The sequence below is a fragment of the Anas platyrhynchos genome, chromosome 3 (assembly GCF_047663525.1).
Source record: "Anas platyrhynchos isolate ZD024472 breed Pekin duck chromosome 3, IASCAAS_PekinDuck_T2T, whole genome shotgun sequence".
In the NCBI taxonomy this organism is placed as follows: Eukaryota; Metazoa; Chordata; class Aves; order Anseriformes; family Anatidae; genus Anas; species Anas platyrhynchos.
The window spans coordinates 48,050,228-48,072,266 of record NC_092589.1 but is presented as its reverse complement, the minus strand read 5'-3'; the positions used below and the strand labels follow the sequence as shown (position 1 = coordinate 48,072,266).

Sequence of the window (22,039 nt, the reverse complement as noted above, 5' to 3'; positions counted from 1 at the left end):
AATAAAGAAGGTGAGGCTTTTCTGAAAGAGTAAGGGGTTAGATACATTTAATTAAAAATATCTTCCTTCCAATTTAGTTCTATCATCCTGAGTAAGCACAACAATAAAAGCAACCAAAAAAACTGATGTCAGCATATGACTACGAACATTTTAATGTTTTTACTCTTGCCCAGTGTTGAAAGATGGTGTGCAGAAAGATTCAGCTACGCAAAACACATGTTTTTAGCATATTTCTATCCTGGTTCTTTACTAATACAACATTTTTAAACAATTTGGTAATTTAATTCTGGAATAAAATTCTTTTCGCTAGGCTTGACTTTTGCTTCCCTGAGATACAGATAAAATTTTGTTCTTGACATTTTCAGGAATCAAAAATTAACAGTTAATGAGTTTAAAACTCATAATTCTTCAGTCAGCATTAACATGTCTTTTTCTCTGAAAAAAAATTACTCATGTACAGCACTTTCCTAATTTAAATTCTAATTTATGTTCAGATTACAATTAAACTGGCATCTGTTTGAGCTACTGCTGAAGAAAAAAAAAAAAAAAAAAAGAGAGAGGAAGTATTACAATGGTTTATATTGTATTATTCAAAAATGCTATGAACTAACAAAATGTGTCCATATAAAGTCTGGTGTGTTACTAATTGCCAATAGGCCTTCACTCAACTGCCATAAATGCTGAATACTAAGAAACTAGTAGGGGTTACCAAAATGGTGTTATAAATTCATAAACAAGTAAAGCATTCACTTTTGCCTACATTCACTACACCATGGAAAATCCATATATCCATAGCATATCAATTATATGGAAACTTTCTGCTTGCATAAACTCATTTTAGGCATCATTCAACCTCTTTTTTTTTTGCAGTCTTGTAAGCAGTGAACTTCAGTTCCCTCTTCAGCACTCAAAGTTACCAAAGTGAGGTTCCCACTACCAGTCTGTTTCTATTCCTCCCATATCCCAGGGTTTTCTAAACAACTTTACTGAGAACAAGACACCCAGTCTGCTTTTGCAGGCATTCAACCAGCTTTATTTCTAATACTTCTCTGATATTCTTGTATTTCTCCTAGGAACCCGAGACAGTTTATGCAGGAAGTTCAAGAGGAAGAATAAAACAAGACTATGACTCCACATCACAATGCTGCAGGTGGCCCTCTAATCTTACATGAAAAAATACCTGGGCACTTCAGGATGACTGGACAGATCTGAGGGCAGTAGATTGTCCTGTACTGATCTTTTCTCATCCCCTAACAAAAGCACTGGTTTCTCACAGGTTCCCCTAATTAGTTCTCATCCATGGACTGAGATTCTGCAGGACACTGTGTCAATCACAGGTAAGGCTAGAGTCAGGAATTCACTACTGAATATGCATTTTAAGATTTTTACATTACTCTTCATAGAGTACACTGCAAAACATTTCAAATTAAAGAATTGAGATGATCTGTACCATAACATATCTCAAAGGGAATAATTAGATAGGACATACTCCTTCTTTTGTTTCCTCTTGTTATGCATACTATCTCTTGAGGCAGCAACACTGATTAAATAGTCTGCAGTTATGCCTAAACTCAAAGTCCTGTAATTTTCCTGGTTTCTGTGAAGCACCTTTTTAAAATTGGAACACAAAAATAGCACTAAGAAATATAAATTTGTTAATGCAAAATACCCTTTAATTTATTTCCAGGCAATCAAGTGTTCTCAATATTTATTTTCCTTCTTAACTGTTCTGTAGTCAGTCAGTACACCAACTTTTTCTCCAGAGATCCAGTTTGTACAGGGAATAGAGTAAAACCTTGATCAGACGACTGCATGAAAATCATCTCAAGTGAACAGTGGGCCTCAGAGATTACACTACTTTCTAGAGGGGATGGGGAGCAGCACTTACCCTGCTGACTTCCTTCGGAGTCGATTCATCTATGAGGAAACAAAACAAACAATTAGGCACTCCTGGAAGTTTCTAGAGTGAATGAACAACAAGATACTATGCTTCAAATAACTTGTGCACTGCTGTACAATATTTTTCTTGCGTAGTTCCATAAAGTAAATGTAATTTAGACTGGTGTGTATTTACAATACTAAATTCCAAGATCCAAAAATTAATTATAATTAGGTTAAAGTATTCAATAATTTTGTGCTGTCTTAATACAAATACAAAGTTTACTATATTTCGTAAGTCAGTTCACAGGCCAGCTAAACAATAAAGTACTGTATTATTCTCCTACTTTAATATTCCAACTCAGTAAGACAATTGGTAGCATTCCACAGTATGAGAAGTAAAAGCTCTCTGCTAACAGATATACCACCGACATCCTACATATAAGATTAGTGAGTAGACTGAGACTTTCTGTTCTCAAGACAAAAGAAGATATTCTTGTCAACTTCTTTAAATGTGGAAAAAATATATCCTTGTGACCATAAGACCATAATAATATAACTGACTTCAATATATTACAATAACGTACAATAAGTTAAAAACACAGATTACAGGCATATATATATATAAAAATGCTACTATGTTTTTTTCTTCAAATGCCAACCATCCTGAATTTTTTGTAATTTAATCATGCATTGATTAACACAGGTACAATAACTGAGCATGAGCTAAAACACTGCATAGTATTTCTGAAAATAAACTGAAAGCATACACAACAAGAATTCATCTAACACAGGAAGAGTTTCCAACTTCCAGTCCAACCACACCAAAAGTAGCTTAAACAGACCCTTATCCTCCAGTTGTTTACCTCTTTTGGAAAACAAAAAGAGTGAGATTTGTATCCCTTTATTTTTATACTAGAAATGAAATTACTATGTTTTTGAAAATAATTTTAAGTCATCAAATTAATTTAATCTTGCAGAGAAAAAACATGTTTATTTTTGTGGTCCTTATTTATACATATCTGGACACTTCTCTATAGAAGATACCATATCTTGTTTGTTAGATACAAACATAATATCACCTAGGCTAGTTAGTATCAGATAGACCATACTCTCCAAAATGATCCCCAGGTGATAGAATACTTGAGAAAGACACAGTTACAAGGCTTTTTAAATGGTATTGCTAGCAAAGGCTTTTCAGATATTGGCATGTAAAAAACAATTTCCAGAAAACAAATTCAAGACCCAGTTTCCAATAAGTGCATACTCAATAATCAAATCGCATTCTCCTCAAAATTATACGAGTAATGCAAGGTAAAATCTTTTTTTTTTTTTCTTCTCACAATTGTGAGTGAAAATTAGTCTTCTCTTATCCCCTATTAAATGATATACCATGAATTTACACATGCAGAACACAAAGTAGTACTTCAAAGTAGTTGTACTGTTTGCAGTGTAATGTATAGTGCACACTCTGCAATGTTCGGTAGTGTTATTAACTTCCTTGACTGGACAAATCCACATATGAATTACAAGGATTAAATTTAAACTCCAAAATCTATCTTCCCAACTACCTTAATTCTGACAGCAAGCAACAGAAGATGTTAACAAAAAGAAAACCATGTGATGATAATTATGACACTTTTGCTGCATACTGAGTTTTTAGTAACCCATAGATCAAGTATTTCTTGTTTTGTTTTTCTGTTTAAAAGTCTAGGATTTTTTTTCCTTCTATTTTCTGCTTTGTTTGTTGTTGTTGCTGGTTGTTTGGTGGGTTGGGTTTATTTGTTTTTGTTTTTTTCAAAACCAGTGCCACAGCCCTTTACTATTTTCTCTGAGTTCCACGATTGAAATACAACTGATAAGAAAAATTATCTCTATTTTATTTTGAATCTGCAGATTTTGAATTTCATCTGATGCCTTCTATTCACCTTATCTTCAGAGCCTACAATTCTACAAATCTGTCCAACAAGTCCTTCTTTGCTTTACACCCTACCAAAACTTTTCCTGGCTTAGGAGTTCTGCCTTGCTTTGCTGCCACTCGTCACTGCTGCTCTCAATGCTCCTGCACCTCCTCCAGTACCACTACTTCCTTCCAAGACAAGAAATCCACAACTATAGATGATACCGCAGCTGAGGAACACACAGCAGAGACAAACAGAATGGCACAGAGATGATTTAGGGGCCTGTTTTCTAGTTGAAAGAAATAATTCCAAACATTTTTAAATATTTATAATACCAATATCTCTCTCCAGAGTGCTAATAACTAAGCCCATTAATGTATATATAAAATTGCAAACATTTTCACTCAAGTTCAGCAGTCAGCATTTGTCAACATTAAACCTGACAGTTGTTTTATCTCTCAGTTACTCCATGCTTTTAGTACCATGAATAACTACATGCTAAAAAATATATATTTATAATTTTTCAAATTTCATTTAAACCTCCTTCCTCTTACCCAAATCATATATGTACATGCTCAAAAGCATGGGTACAGTATGCTGGTAATCCACTAGTGACCTCCCTCCGGTAGAAAAAAATAATAATTTATTGTAATATATCTGCCAAAATGACTACCATCACAATTTCATGGCTTTTACACCAATTTGAGACCAAATTTGAGCTACTAATCAAAATATAGCAATCAAAAAGCAACTAATAATTTCACATTTTTGGAAATCCTTGACATTGTAATTTCATAGGCTTAGAAAATTTTGCAAATGTCATCTACCCAACATGACTTCCACATATACATAATTCTATAATACTGTGCTTTGATTTGTATAACTTGAGACACCCAGGTGTGGCTCCTGCCCTGTAATTCACAGTTAATTACTTTACTATAAATACAAAAATCATTATATTAAGAAGTTATATAAAGAGAACACGTGAAGCAGCCTTGTGGGTACCCATTTTGCAGGGTACAAAACATGAAAATGGACAGATGGTCATTATGTCAAAAAACTTTCAATTTCTTTCCGTGAGGAAATTAAAAGAACTACACTAACAGATCAGAAAGGAAAATATAACACCTAAAGGTACTCAGTAAGGACAAACTTCATGGAAGGATTAGCAGAGACAATACTTTTTTTCAGAATCAAAAAGATAAAGCCAATATGCCATTCTTTCTCTTTCAGAAGAAACATAAAAAATGTTCGGTAAGTTTGGTATTAGATCTCCACAGGTGAAGTTTGCTATTCAGGGATTACGAATGGAGGTGAAAAAAATGAAGACTTATGGACTTATGGGAAGGAGGAAAGTAAAAAATAGAAGGAGAAAGGGAGAGAAAAAAAAAAAAAAAAGCATCAAATACTACATTAATACATTTAGATTCAAGTTAAATTTCTAATGCAATAAGCTAGAAAATCATCTAATGCATTCAAAGCATCCAAAGGCCTAATAAAAGGCCTCTTTTTTTTTTTTTTTTTTTTCTTTGTATAGTAAAGGAAGAAATGTGACCCCATGAATCTCAGGTGTTCTGGACCATTTTTCTGGAGCAAAGTGACACATCCATGGAGTGACTGGATGCTCACACACCTCCATGCCGATACCCATTTGTTGTATTTTTGTCTGTACTGTGTTTGCCACACTATAGGCTGTGGCAAAGCCTTTATGGCTATTTTATACCTCCTAAATACGGGGAAACTCTTTGAAACTGCAGATTTCCCACAAATTACTTTATTAGTGAGCTCCCCTAGCCAAAATATGTATTACTTAATATATTTTATGTATTCACAGAATCACAGAATTTCTAGGTTGGAAGAGACCTCAAGATCATCGAGTCCAACCTCTAACCTAACACTAACAGTCCCCACTAAACCATATCTCTAAGCTCTACATCTAAACGTCTTTTGAAGACTTCCAGGGATGGTGACTCCACCACCTCCCTGGGCAGCCCGTTCCAGTGCCTAACAACCCTTTCAGTAAAGAAATTCTTCCTAACATCTAACCTAAAACTCCCCTGGCGTAACTTTAGCCCATATGTATATTTATGATATATACTATATGTGATATATATAAGTATGTACATACAGTTATCTTTTTTCAAGAGTTGTTCACTTTATATTTGAAACTATCAAGAACAATATTAGTGCATTCAGAGTGCCAGAACAAAATCATACAGATTTTTGGTACTCTGTGTTAACAATTTTTCAGGTATCAAAAAATGTTAACATGACATTTGATTTCTACAAACTGCAATGTTGCTGTGGGGTGATGGGAGTAGCTGGGAAGAGCACACAACCCTAGCCAGAGGCAATTTTGTGATCTGGAAACACCAGGCACATGTCAGTAACCGAGCAGAAGACCATGGTTTAGCTGGCGTTAGAAACTCTGTTACATTCATGTCTTGCTAATTTGAGCATAAACGCTCACTGATACCATAACTGGAGAAACAGGAAATGTAGGGAACAGAACTAAATGTCAAGGGTTTCCCACCAAGCATGCAGACCAAAACCCTTGTGCCAGCAATGATATCCATCTTGCCCCACAGTGAGCTGGTCCAGTCCACTAACACTGCAGGAAATGGTTTACTTTCTAAACTTTCAAAATCAAATAACTGTCTTACACCATAAAAATAAAGTTATGCTCTATTTTATCTTGACAATTTTGCGAATATGACTATCTTAAAAGGCCTCTTCAGACACTAGTGACATCAGGAGGAGCGTATGGAAGACTGAGAAGAGTTTCATGATAAGATTTGGGTTTTAAGAACCAAATTGCAATTTAACAGACTAATACCTCAGCTTTGCTATGTATATAATTATAATCCACATCTGGACACCATGCTAAATATATGCATGATAATTAGTATAGTAATTAAAGGCAGCATCCATACAAGAAAGCTTCCATACTAAACCAAGAAAAGCAAAATCGTAATACGCAGAAAGCTTGGTATTTGGCACAATATACATAGTCTGGGTTTGGTGTGGATTCTGATTATCTTTTCTATCATGGGGAAAAGGGAGAAAATTAAAATTGTGTAGTATTTCATACAAGGGAAAATCAAGTTAGATTTGGCACATACAAAATCTCATTTCATGTACTTATTTCTATGCACATTTTTTAATTTTAAACAAAGGTGAATGATCATCCGAGAACTGCAAGATGCTAAGACAGAGTAGTCTCAGTGATGACTTCATTCAACATCTCAGATATTATATTCTCATGCATTTATCAAGAAAAAAAAATATTTCAGAAAAACAATACTGTACTTTTTCTTTGGTCTTATGCAGCTCTTTGTTCTATGTAGTTAAATGTTACTGCGGATCCACCATCGTTGATGACTACAAACAACTTCTCAGGATTAATTCTGTTTATGAGATCCCAGATAGCTGTACAGTCACATTTTCCCAAGGAATGTTTTCCCACACAGCAGATGTCAGATTGACCTAATAATTTTTCTCTTAAAAAATTGTTTTAGGCTTCTTTTCCTTCAGCTAATAAGACACAAGTTGTTTTGAATGCAATTAGACCAGTGTAAGTATCTTTGCTGCTTTTTTTCCATTAGAAGTGACATGCACCCATATGTCAACAAAAATTCTACATCAGTAAATGTAGACCAACTAAAGACTATTCTGACAACCATGAAAAGAAGTTTACTAGGTTTAATTTAATTCTTTCTTTAGAAGAAGAGCATCAGATATTTTGGTCAGTAAATTTTAATTCCAATTTGCATTCTTATTTTAGATGTTTTGCATTTGGTATCTTATGCCTCCACTGGATTTGCAAGATCTTTTGAAGACACCTAAACTGAGGATGTTTCCTGAAGTGACAGCTATTATATACCCATAACTGACGTGTTAAAACCATCATTGAAAGATGTTCTTGCTTCTTAATGCACAATCTCACCTACAGCATCTGAACAGCTCTCCTGACATTCAGCTATCTGGATTTATGTCACAATTCAGAAGCACTTGTGAATATTTAATAGACAAACTGAATTAGACAATTTGTTTAGACATGGACTTAGACATTGAAAGGGAATAATCATTAATATTGATCTGTGGCGCCACACAAGGTTTCTTTCCTTGAAGCAGGATAAAACATGAATTCAAGCTTCTTGACATCAACAATAAGATGAATGGAAGTTCCTGAAAAACAGGTCAAAGGGATGGTCAGTTCATTCTCTCTCTAAAAACAAGCTAACATGGATGAGAGCGTAAAAAATCCTGAACGAGAACTTCTTTGCAGATGGTAGGGAGAAAAACACATTGTTTGTCAGGTGTCCTACACTCTTTTGCATATAAAGAAATAGGTCATTACACAAAATAGGAGCTAGGAGACAGCACGTTTGACTTCATTAGAGACAAAAAATGTTTGGAAGCTCAATGTTTTGTATGACCTTAGCCCTCATGGAACTGATGAAACATTTGTAACAATTTGGCTGGACAGCCTGATCTGGCCAGTACATTTCTAAAGGACTGTCTTCGGAAAGTATCTGTTGTGAGAACAGAAAGGCATATGGAAGATTCAAATTTTGTTCATTTCTGAAATTGCTTACTGATAGTAGCTCTGCACTTTCTAAATCCACAGACAAGAAAATCTCCACTATATACTTGATGTGAGAATTTAAGCTAATCTAAGCAGTGTATTTCTGCAAAATGATGAGAAGAAAAATCGCTTTACTGTTAACATGCTTCCTCTCTCCCTTGCTTAAATGACTGGATAATGGATCTACTTCTAAATTTCTGGAATGATTTCTTTCCCACATTAGCTGAAGTAGTTTTATAAAATTCTTTAAAAGTCTCTCAGGTCGAATACACCTCAGCAAAAATCATGTTGGAACCTGGTCTCCGACCACTAGAAAGAAACTCGATAAGAAACTAGCAGTGAAGTTCTTCACCAAGAATCCACAATTGTGTTTTAAGGTCATTAGCCTTAGATCCTATTCAACATGACTTCAACATGACTTCAGATCCTATTCAACATGACTGTCGAAGACATTGTTAAATCGTTTAGCTCATCTACCTTATCAGTTAATGAGCTGTAATCATTGTTTATTACTGGAATACAGCCACTAGACAATAGGCTGAAGAGCATGCATAGCAATTAGAGTTTGTTTGTTTGTTTTTGTTTTGTTTTGTTTTGTTTTCCCCATGCTTATCAGTTTACAAGTATATTTTCTTGGCTATATATACCACTTTTCTTGCCTAATACTGCTTTGTATTTGCTACACTAGCTGTTGTATGCAGCCTTTAAAATTGATTACAAGTCTTGCAAACATGTAGGGTATAGGAAGTCTCTCAACCAACAGTAATACAATTTCTGTATTACTCTTGTTACATCAAACTTGAATTTTTCTTATTTTTTGGCCCCAGAGGATGCTGCTCGTTTCTGTGTATGAAGTATCCTCGAAGTTTGCTGCTATTGCTGCATCTCAGGAACAACATTAACACGACTAAGCCGTTCTCCCAATACTGAGCAGAGCTGTTCTTTCACTTTTTACTGTTTTAAAACATACTGCACAAAGGTTGAAGCTTTTTTTTTTTTTTTTCATTCAGCTGGTGTTTTCAATGAAATGAAAAAAATTACATTGCTGTTGGCTCTAATGCTACTCAGACATATACCTTAGGCAATTCCATTGAAATCAATACAACTGCTACAGCATGCATTGGAAACCAGCAATGCTTTTATGTATTAAATGTCTCAGCATTCCTGTTATGTATAGTAATCCAGGGCTGATGGGGATCATTACAAGAGAATGCTATTTGAAGCACTTCCCAGAAAGCTCCAACAACCTGAGAAAGCCACACTGCATCTTGCCCATTGCAAGACACTTTGAAATTCTAAAAACATGTAATATCATATATACTCTTTGGAACCTCCTGCAATTCTCAGGTTTGGCTGGTTCACATGTAGTCCATAAATGCCTCCTCATGACTGATAAGATGTCTGCAGGATTTCAAAGAAAGACAGTTCCTTCTACTTTCCCAACACCTGAATACAGTGCATCCTCCTTCATTCACAGCTGCACATGGCAGGGCGCACAGCTTACTGCCATGAAGTTCCCATCCCTGGCATGCAGTGATGCCACAGTGCTTTAGAACTCAAATGGGCCAGGAAATTTGAGCAGGTCTGAAGCTTATAGAGAAGGAAATACAGCACAAGGTCCAGTGACAGCAGGAGTGTAATAATATTACACTTGTTATCAGCACTGCATGTAAGCCTGGGGGGAAGTGAGCCAGACACCAGTGTTTTTTACTGCGGCTATATATTTTTACCCTTAATTCTTTCTATTTTGTTCTAATCCCTTCCTTTTTGCTTTCCATGGTTCCACCTCTTTCTGTTTAGAAATGTAGAGGGGTATTTGTGTTGATGTTGCTGTTTTTGTTTGTTTTAGGGAAAATTATGTCCAGGTAATAAATGTGTAAAACATCACTCTCATGAAGTTGTTTCATATTTTCAGATTCCAGAGTTGTCCTGTACAGAAACTGAAGTTGAACAAGAAACTCCTGCCTGCCTCCTTTTCTTGTTTCTGTCTCTCTGAACACACTGAAAACAAACATAGCGTCACTGAACTTTGCAGTAAAATCCTCAACATCTGCAGAAAAATCAAGACCGAGCAGTCTTCCTCTCTTTCAAACAGCTGACAGAAGAAACAAAAGAAAATGCCCCAGAGGAAAAGTTTGCTAACGTCAACAAGGGTAAAGGGATCATTAGCGCTTGAGATGATAGGTTACCACATGGGAGGGTGTAGTGATCTGGTGTGAAACATATTTACGTCAGGGAATCATTTCAATCCCTCAGAAGACACCCTACTGTAACTACAACATACTTACATTTGTATTAGAGATGTATTTTATTTATTTTACCCTGGAGACTGAAAGCTGAGAAACTGAGAAAATGTTCAAATTAATCTTGATAATACTAAAGAAAAGAAGTGACAGCATAAAATTTACAAATTAAGCCTCTTTGCTTTTAGGAATTTTAGTTGATTTATTTGTAATCATAATCAAGCTCTCAGTGACTGTGTGTTGAGTGTTACAGAATAATGATGTGCAGATAATTCAGGATTTTGGAGTCTTTGAAAAATGACATGTTAAACTAACACGATAAACAGATTGGAACTAAGAGAAGATTGAACTATTTACTACTTATCAGTACCACCACCACTGAGTGAAACATTTTGCTTGCAAGAAGGAGACTGTTAGAACAAAAAATAATTATAACTTCCGTGAGTGTAAAGGAACAGAATATGTAACTACAAAATTATACATAGCTCTCTGTGAAAGGTAATGACAGTAGCATCTGAATTTCTAAACTACATGGTTTTACTATGAAAAGATTTATAATGACAGATAATGATAAGGCACGGGAATTATGCAAGGAAAAAAATCAAAAGAAAAAGAATGAAATTTATCTTCTTGGCTGCTGCACAAAAATAAATAAATAAATTCAAGACACTTGTTGCGTTCAGTATTCTCATGCTGGCATTTTAAAAAATGCTAAATTTTAGCTCTCTGTAGTAGCAGATATAGTGTTAAATATATTAGGCCATATTTAGAGAAGTTTTCAGGCAGCAATACATGCACTAAGTTTTCCAAAAAATCTCTAAAGTCAGGCACACAATTCCTTGAAATAAAAAGAAGTTAAATGCTGCAAGAACAGACATAATGATTTACCACAGCTCAAGTGACAATGACAACCCAGTAAACTGTGCGGACTCAGCCACTTGTGACCCTATAGCATGATAATGTAAAGCCTTCAGATCGTTCTATATGTAATGAATCTCTGGTTTAACGCCTGAAGTCACTGATGAAGGTTATAGTATTGGACAGTGAGCTTACTAAAATGCAACATAAAAATGCAACACACACCAGTTGTGTCTGGCTGAAAACTAGAACTTTACATGTAAAATGATGCTTATACTACACTGCCATTCAGTCTTGCATACACTTCAAGGACGCCCCATCACAGCCAACATGAGATACTTGAGCACCAGAACATATTGCAAAGTTGTGGCACCTAACCTAAGTCCACACTCATCAGGAGTTATGTACATTAAATACCTTGCCACAGCAGCACTCAAATTATTCAGTCCTTTTATCCACAGTGGTTCTGTCAGAGATTCTATAAAAACTGATGGGCAGAAACCAGTCCTGAGTAGACTAATGATGTTCTCATTGCTGACGGGTATATTCAGGATGTCCTCACACTCTGTTAGGTCATCAAAACTACTGCTGATCAAGTTTAAGTACAGAAATTTTGGCACAGGCTCCAAAGAGAGGAATGGCTGTGCTAGCAGGAACAGGTGGGTGCTCCTTTGTAAGGAGCTGACCATTGAACTATAGGCATAGGAGGTATCTCCACAGTTGGAAACATGAGAAAGATTTGGTGACAGAAACCACACAATTTGTAGAGGTTGCAAGGCAAGCATACCTCAGATACCCACTCATACAGGGAACCAATCCAATGGCAGTTGTGGAAGGAATTCACTGCTTGCAACCCACCTGACAGACAGAAATCAAGGAAAAGGGGGGGAAAACATAGACACGTTCAAAAGAAAACTGCAAATACAAATGCACCATATTAGCATGAATGAAGAACTGTGTGTGTTCACGCAACACAAAATTGCCTTCATGTGCTCTTTTATTTAACTAACAAAATGCAATGCAGATGGTAAATTAATTGAAATACTAATAAGAAATCAGGAAATATATAAAGAAATCAGCTGGGAAGCTAGTAAACTATATCTAACACAGCAGTGTTAGAGAGTGGAAGTACCACTTCTGTCAGTGGAATAAAGGGAACCAGAGCCAACTGCACCTCTTCAGCATGGCTGAAGTTCCCACCTGCTGGGATAAGGAGCTGTATCTATCTCCCAAATTGTCAATCTAAGAGAACTACTAATGATCACACACAGAGAGCAGGCAACCAAGTGAGAAGTCTGTTCCCACATGTATGAAAAGGGTAATTCATAATCTAAGTCCCTTCTCCCCATGCAGTCAAAATAGTTTTGAAACAGTCATGATTGAGGAATCTCATATTTTGTCACTTACAACATTATTTTTCCCAACCTTCTTCATCAGGCCTACTGTATAGTTCTGTCAACACCAACATGAGATTCTTACATAAGCAAGTACTACACAACTACCTGGAATAGGAATTTGGAAAAACAACCCAGTGATGCAACTGCTCCAAAAACACTTTCTTTGTATTCTGCACCTGCCTGGTTAAGGAACACCAGAACTATATTAGATAATCTGTTTGAGTCTCACACCCATTTAGGCTTACATACAGGCTGTCTCATTTCCATAGGCAATAAATGGTTAGAAGCACTGCTTTATTCATGAACTACTAGGGACCTGGCCATTGTTTTGACACCTAATTATACAATAGAGATATCAGCTTACAAAACTATACCAAAGAGAACAGAGTAAGAACTACACAAGAAGCTAGTGGTTCAAAAGACAAATGGTAAAATAAGTAAACAAATCAAGATTGAAAATGAAAAGAAGAGCCAAAGGAGAGAGCTTCAAGACAGCATTGTAAAAGTAGGAGAATATAAGAGAGAAGGAAAGAGATGCTGGGGTGAGTAAGAAGCTTGGACAAAGATGTCAGACACTACTAGCTGTAATCTACTTTACTGAGCTCTCTAGGGTAAATTTACTCTCTGCTACAGTAGGAAAAAAAAATACTAAAAAAAAGTAATACTGTATATCAAAAAAATATTCGCATCAGAAGAAAATAGTACACATAGTACAGAAAGTAAAATGTATAAAACTTATCCTTTTGCTTGCAACATTGTTCACTGTCCCTGTTAAAGAAAAACTGTAAATTTACATCTTAAGCTTTAAAAATACAGCTGACAGGAAAAAAGTCAGTTACTTTAATGTTCTTTGCCACTTTTTATAAAGTGAACAGATGGCATTATTAAAATTCTAGTAGAACAAAGTATTTATAAGTTCATTTGACAACACCAACTATACTGAAAAGACAGTAATATTGCAGATAAAGCTGCAGGATTCAAAATAGCATAAAAGTACAAATACTGGTTATAAACCCACATTCATGAGTTAGTATATATTCAAAAATCAATTAATGCCAAACAAAAGAAAAGTGCACATGAAATATATGAAAAGGGATATAAAACTGCAATTTATTTTCCAGGGTCACTTCCAAGTTACTCCATGCACTCTGAAGCCTGAACTCTATACAAAGAATTCCAAGTTAGATAGCCTATAAGGCAGCTGAGAGGCAAAAGCCTGTTGGTTTTGCTACATTTACTTTTCTTTAAATATGTATGGAAAATTAATAATATGATATACAATAACAATGAAATTACACTACAAATAATCCCCACAGAAATCTCACGCTTAATCTCATAGGCAATGTTCTGAGAAAACAAACAAAAGGTCAGCCAAATGCGTCTAGTGTGCATGTGTCAATGGTTTTAAATGTTGTGCCAGACTGGCTTATTTGATACCTGAGAGATGTTTTATTTGCTGTTCTCTTCATCATCTTGAATTATGAGCCTACAGAGGACTCGCTTAAGAATTGCATGATTTTTAATTGTTTGTCTTTCTTTGTCTTTCTTCCAGCCACAGCAACGTCTCAACTCAGTAAAGTGGTATCTTTTAGCATTCTAATTTACTTGAGAAGATGCAAATTCCTGTCACCTTCAAAAAGTGACAAAATGGGCTCACTATAAAAAGAGATAACTATCACACTGAAAATCTAGCTTTCTCTCTAAACTATTGTATGTCCTTTCCCATATGTGCTGATTTATTCAGAAGAACACCATTTCTCTGTCCACAATTTTTATTAGTAGAATCTGTATTTTAGTAATGTTTCTCTCTTTTAAGCACGCTGCCCATTCTGAGTGTATTTCATCCATTCAGCATAACACATCATTTTTGGAAAGTCCTTACTTTGATATATACAAGGCAAATGACTTAAAGAGGGCTCTATACTCAAAAGGTGTGTTTTTCACATTTTAAAGAATTGCAGAATTGCATGGCCTTTTTTTTTTTTTACATGTATGTTATCCAAACCTTACCACTGTGTGCCTATTATGGAATAACCACAACTGATGCACTGATGCAACAATCTCTTAATGAGAGTATTTACCATTTCTTCCTGAAAAGCCAAAATGATCTAGAGAACAATTCCAGAGTGCAGTTCCATGCCACCAGGAACCCATTTAAGCCTGAGCTGTCACTGCTGTGCTCTCCCCACTGCCTCCTGACTGCACATGCGTTCCAGCCTCCTGCCTTTGCCCAGCACCAGCACAGGGCTGACCACAGAGGGCAGGGAAATGGTTCAGGCCACACAGTCACAGCCTGAATACCTTTTTTTTTTTTTTTTTTTTTTTGTATGGACTATTTTCAGTTTCAGTAACTCAGCGAACTGTAGAAATTATCTACAATTACATAAGCATGACGACTAATGCAAGGGAAAGGATGGATATACTCACCTGGGGATGGAAGCTGAGGGCAAGCAGTGCAGGCTTAGATCACAGAACTGTGGAATTATTTAGGTTGGAAAAGACCTTCAAGATCATCAAGTACAACCAATGTCTTGGTTCTCATCATTTCCTGAGAACCAAGAGGTGGCTACATATACTACTTGAACAGAGAGGACTTACTGGCATTTCAGTTTCTTAAAGTTTGGGCTAGTCAAGATTAGCTGGTGCCTACTGAAGGTGCTTGAAGTTCTGAAAGCAGCTAAGAAGGCATTAGAAGCTATCTTTTTTAAGGTGGTGATGATTATTATTATTGAGCTCATATCACCTTTATATATGATCGTTGCATATTTAATTATAAATAAGAAAAAAAAAAAGATAAAAAGATGCAGTTATGGCTACCTTCAGGCAGCAGACATAGGCAAATCTCTTTAGAGAAATGTAGTGGTTGTAGATATGTCTAGATTCAATGGATTCTTCCATTTAGAGGGTATGATGATCTATACTCATTTCTACAAAAATAGCTTCCTTTAGCACGTTACTGAAAAGAGTAAGAATTTTTAATATCTTGTAGATATAGGTCCAGCATGTAGAGAAACGCTTATGTAAGAATTATCTCCAAACCATAGAATGCTGCTTTAAGATTCAAGACGAACACAGCTAAGTCATACCACCAAGAAGCTTCTGTTGATCCATTCTACAATTTAATGGTTTAGGACTGACTCCGTTGCTGAGAAGATTTTAAGAACTGTCAAAGAAGGGAGGGAATTAAGATTTAGAAATATTGTTAGCTTCCTGGTTTAGAGTTAGTCAAATCTCAAGAAGAAAACAAGCACAGAGAAGAACTTGCTTTGACAGCAAAATGATTCTACAATTTTAATTACTTATTTCCACTGTATTTTTTCCTTTACTGCTTTCTTTTTCCATAACAATTCCAGGTATAGTGGAAAAAAATGCAAAACAACTCCCTAATTTACTTTTGTTTGCTTGCCAGTTGTATTATGGCAATGAAATTGGAGAAAGCACGCCTACTATAGCAATAACAGGGCAAAAATGTGTCCATTCTAAGAAAAAAAAACAGCTAGAGACTACAGTTTTTAAAAATACAGTTTAGAAATGAAATCAGTCTATTATATTTCAGTTTTGGCTTGGGAGAAATATGACCTATGTGACTAGAGGAATTAGATTTTTCCTGTGAATATCTAATGCAAAATATTAATGTAAAATAAAAAGCTATGGCTGAATGCTTGTAAAGAAGTGGATGCAACCTACTGTGCAGTAGAAAGCAGAAAATAATAGCTGGCTTTCCAGTGGAAGAACTTGGCAGTCAGCCACGTGGTACAGACTGGATTTTGTCCCCAAAGACACATTCACGTTGGTAACATATTGGGAGGTTGTTTAGAGTCTAGAGATTGAGAAGAATAATCTTTCAATTTAATCTATCACCTAGTTAATGCTACTCATAACCATATTGGACATAATTTTATCCAAAGAAAACACATCACAACAAATACTCAAGCAGAATCATTTTAATGACAGAATTCTGTGTTCTACTAAACATTATTTTGTAATTCTGAAAACAAGAAAAAAAAAATCCTGATTAAATACTTCAGTTTCGTTTTAAATATTGTCAGTCACTAGACTTATTTCTTGTTCCATGCATTGTTTAATAATAGAGTATCCTTTAATTTGACACATGAAAGGATTTCCCATAATCTTGAAACAAGTGAAGTATCTAACTGCAGGCATTATTTTACAAATTTTATGTTGTCTAAGTTAACAGCTAATATTAATATAAAAAACAAAACCTATTACTTGAATTGCATATAGAACTGGTTATGTTCTAGAAATTACATTGTTGTTAAAGCCAAAGAAACCCAGCCTCTGTAGCACACAACCTGATCAATCTACCAAGAGTTGGAAATGAAAAACAGCAAGAAGATGAAAAACAATAATAAATATTCTGCATTTGTTGGAATGTGTGAGGCATTAATTGAAAGGGACGAGACAACAACCAGCAATATATTATAGAAGCCACTCACACTTTTTCTATCCTAAGCCTACCTGCTCCCCAGTTTTGTCTATTTCCACCTATCCTATTCTACCCTTAAAGACTCAAGTTTTGGTACATCAGGGAACCCTTAAAGAAAACTTTTGATAAACCATTGAATACTCTCATCTTTACTAGGAATGTAGCCAAGAATGTTTACAAAAAGCCTAAGTGGCATAAGTAGGTAAGTTGTTTCTTAAGCTTCTCTACTGACAGAGTAGCTCAGTTTATGCATTATGCCACAATGCCTTTGCAACTATTATTTTCAGAGCAGTAATTTTTCTAGTAAATATTAAATTCAGTGGTGGAAAATTTAGAAGATACTGAACTTGCACAAGGATGCAACAAAGTGAGGATTTACAAACTAGCTAGGAGGGTTCTTCAGGTACAAGTTCATTACAAAAGGCAGGAGTAAACACTTAGGTACTGTCAATTTCTTGAACACAACTATTCTTTGGATACAGTATATTATTTTTTTTTTTGGCCAGAGTCACCAAGATTTCATATTCAGATGGGATTTAGAACCAAAAGAATAAGACCTCTGTACCATCAGCTTGAAGAAAAGATCACTGATCAGCATGCATTCTCCTGTGGTACTTCAATTTACAAGAAAGAATTCCAGATATATTTTCTCTGGAAAAGTACTCTCTGCTCTTGCATAGGACTAGACTTTTCTAGTAGAATTTATGAAACAGACTATAGCTATGTGATTTCTTTCAGACTATATGGATGTCAGTACTTAGAATAGAATATATATTTTGTGCAACTACTAGAAGGAAAAACAGATTAAATAGATCAAATGAAAGAAAATAATTAAATATTATTATCTCTCTTGCAAGTAATCAGAGGTATTTTCAAAGCAGAGGTCAGGGTGAAATATGACAATACAAATACTGGAAGGTCAGAACTGAAATTCAATACTGTTCTCCAGATTCCAGATCATCCATTCCATTTCATTCCTTAACAGAATGAAAGAAATGCAAGAGGTACCAAGTCAGTTTTTACTGATTCCTCTTCCAGCTTTGGATCTTGGATATGATCTAAAAACATTAAAAAAAAAAATAAAAATCCCAAAAGCAAAAGATGTAGTCCTGTAGGGCCCTGGTAAAGAATGAAGAAACTTTTGTCCTCTTTTTCTGAATTCTCGTTATGGAAATGTGTGTCTTTGTCACTTACGACAGCAGTGTTTTTTCTTAACCCTTTAAAAAGTACAGATGGATCTTTTAGGAAAACAAGAATAACAGAACTTTTTTCCAAGAAGTAAAAGTAGAGTCAGAACTAACCAGAGTTTTGCTAAATAAAGCTTGCCATCAGTCAGAAAGCTCCTGATTGCCTGGCTCTGAGACACAACTAATCTAGATGCTGTACATAAAAAGGCTTAAGAGAATTATCTCTTAAAGAAAATCTCGTTCCAGATTGAGCACTGGTAATCATACAAACACGTATAAAGAATTTGGATATATCAAGAGAGAAAGCTTGAAACTAAGGAAATTGTTCCATCGTTGTGATATATAAAGAGTAATGGAAGACCCTCAAATGATAAACTACTGAACCTACTAAAAATTGCACATCACCCAATAATCCTAGAAATACATGGGCATATATATAATATTTGCCGAGTCTAGTGTGATGAAATGAAATTTAGGAACACTGAGCTTTATTCTACCCATTATGTCAAAAACAAACGAGGTGATGCTGATATAAGAAGGTGTACATTTGAATGCCAGAAGGGAAGGTGTATACACAGGCAAAAATAAAAATAAAAAATTGTTCAATCATTTTTTTGTCAATCCATAGAAATGAGTTCTACAAAAACTGAACTAAAATTCTGGAGTTAAGAAAACTCCTAGAGGAAGTGCTGTTTTATTTGAAATAAGCTGTTCCTTTATATTTTAAGATGGACTACAATATTACAGTAAAACAAGTATAAAAACATGTTGAACCTTTAACCTGAATTCCACTCCTGAGAATTCACTGTATATGACTTTGTTTCTTTTATTGTTCCTAACCCCCCAAAAATTGCTCTGCTAAAATCAGAAACCTTCCCAATGAATTTGTTTCAGCTAAGTCCAAAAAACATTTCTAGATTCTATCAGCATTTCTTTATTCCTAGAAGTGCACCAGAAGCACTTCCAGGTGAGTAGCTTCCAGACAGCCAAATAAACTAAGAAATGACAAGTTTAGAATGGTGACAAATTGTCTACATCTGTGAGCAGAAAAGCCATCTCCACTGTCACATTGCAAAAATGAAGTTCAAATAATATACTCCATTCAGGAAATGCATACATTTGTTGATTTTCTTCGAGGCACATTTAAAAGCATCTTATTTATATCCCTATATGAGAGGGTCAGTCTTGGTAAGGCTTGAATGTTTAGGAGGGAAGTTATAGTATGTATTCCATAATTCGAGTTCATCCATTCTCTAACCTTAATGACTTATTTGTGAAATATGAAACTGTTATTATAGGCCAGTAGTCACCATTTTTCAGCAGTGAAAATGGTCAGTAAGTGATAGAGGACCATAACAAACAACAGTATTTCTAAGATATCCTATGTTTCCATGACTCTCCAATCCTGCTATATGCTACTTACCATGAATGGAATAAATAAATGTTTCAAAGAGTCTAAATTTCTAAATTGTTTTGCCAGACCTCAACAAACTGTGTTGATTTTTAACTTGATAAATGCTATTAAATAGTGCAACCAGAAGTTTTTGATGAAAAAAATAAGGAAAGGCTTGTAATATCCTTTTCTTAGATTATGTGCTACCATTTTCATTATACTTGGTGTATACAGTTGGCTGCTATAGCAGGTACCACAAGTATTCATTTATATCATTCATTTTACTGTCACTTCTGACTACTCATAAGCAAAGCTTTTTAAGGAAAAAAAAAAATGTTGGCAGAGGGAAGGATAATTATTGTTCTATAAAAGTATTTTTTTGGCCACAGAACATTTGGGAAAGCAATCTGGTAATAGTGCATTCCTGTAGAAATTTACTAGCATTTGTATAACCATTTTTTTTCCTAAGAAAAGTAACAGGCAATAGAGAAATGTAGATTATTATTAAGGCACCTTTTTATTCATATGATATATCACAAAATATGTACATGATGATAAGTCAGCAAGTGTCACATTGACACAGTTTCCTAGGTTGTACAAGGCAAAAAGAGCACATTCCAGTAATTTAAAAACTTCAGATTAAGTAAAACTGCATATCTCCTGTCATTCCCTGTGCGGATCATGACAGTTCTGATTCAAAAATATGGCTCACAGTGTAGTTACTAGCTTTAAAAGTTGTTTTGATAAATCTCCAAAACTCTTCTACAGTAAAACTAAGATCACAGCCCAGCAAGTCCCCATGAATAAATACCTCTATTACTTTATAAGTTCCTGGTGCACAGCATGAAAACACTTCTAGATGTTCACAATAACCCAACTTGAACTGAATTTCTACAGTTGTAATAAAAGCCGTTGCCACGTTCCCAACCCAATAACCAAAATCTAATGCCACTGTTACATCAATTACTATAAACACTTCAAGAACTCAACACATATTCACCCTCCCACAGCTAATACTGAATTGTCTTCTTAATTTCCTAACCCTTGTTCCTCATCAGCAGAATAATCTCTTTCCCTTTTATTTGCCATACTTATTTAATGGCAATTTTGGAGGGTAGGACCAAACAACTAGTAAAGTAGCTTCCTTCTGTTAGCTGGACAATGAAATAAGCCCTCAAAACATTCTAGGGTTGCATTAAAAAATAAGAATGTGATTCTGTTGCTCAGTGTTACTCAGTGATTTCAAAGGGATACAGATAAAATTGCTCTTCTCTTCTGCAAGACAGAACTGCGACTTTCACTTATGGGTAAATTTGTGTAAAGCAGTTTGGAATAGAGCATAAAATAATTGTGCTCAATACTGCAGCAAAACAAAGTGAGTCTGAGTAAGGTGTTTTCTCCATAGGATTTGAAAGATGCCTTGGTATTACAATTGAAAAGTCCTTTCACAGCCTATCTAAAATTATCCATAAGCAATGTGTCATAATATTAAACACAATTTCTTTTTCAGTATATTCCAATGTGTTAATAAGTCAACTTGACTCAGAATTTTAACAATGGATAGTATATATATATACACACACATATATATATATCTCCCAGGGAAGAAGCAGAAACAATGATAGAGAAGACTGGCCCTACTTTGTTGAACTACAGGTCTTTCCATCTGTGTTTGCTGTCTTCGACAATGGCTAGTAACAGCTCATTACAGAAAGAGTATGAAGAAACTATTCTACGAGAAAAGAGAGAGTACACAGACTAAAGATGCATGGAGTAAGCGTACACTGGTATGTCCTCAGAGCAATCAGAGGCTTATGAATTTTCTCAGCTGGAGGCTGCATCAGGATCATAGTATGTAACAGCTCTTGATGAAATATTTCTTCCTTGGAATGTGTCTAATCACTTTTTGAACTCATTTACATTTTTAACATCTGAAATATCTGATGCTAATGAGTTCACAATTTCGGCATGTGTTGTGTGGAAATGGACGTCCTGTTGTTTCAAATCTGTGGCCAAATCATTTTGCTGGGTGCCCTTCAGTTCTTCTGTCATGAAGAAGGTAAATAGTCAATTCTTATTTGCCTTCTTCGTGACAGCAATAATTGTAAAGCTTCTGCTACTGTTTAGGTGTTTTGTAGATTGAAAAA

General features: G+C 35.2%; 1 protein-coding gene across 7 annotated transcripts in view; it reads right to left on the bottom strand.

Annotated features, from left to right (window-relative positions):
• Nucleotides 1-22,039, bottom strand: part of PDE10A (phosphodiesterase 10A) — a 367,399-nt gene that overhangs the window by 75,943 nt on the left and 269,417 nt on the right. For all 7 annotated transcript variants that reach the window (XM_072035843.1, XM_072035842.1, XM_027454257.3 and 4 more), the window contains one exon: nucleotides 1,889-1,917. Coding sequence is in view for 4 of the 7 variants with exons in the window: in XM_027454257.3 (XP_027310058.1) it covers nucleotides 1,889-1,917 (29 nt within the window). In the remaining 3 variants the exon portion in view is untranslated. The remainder of the gene's footprint in view (nucleotides 1-1,888; nucleotides 1,918-22,039) is intronic.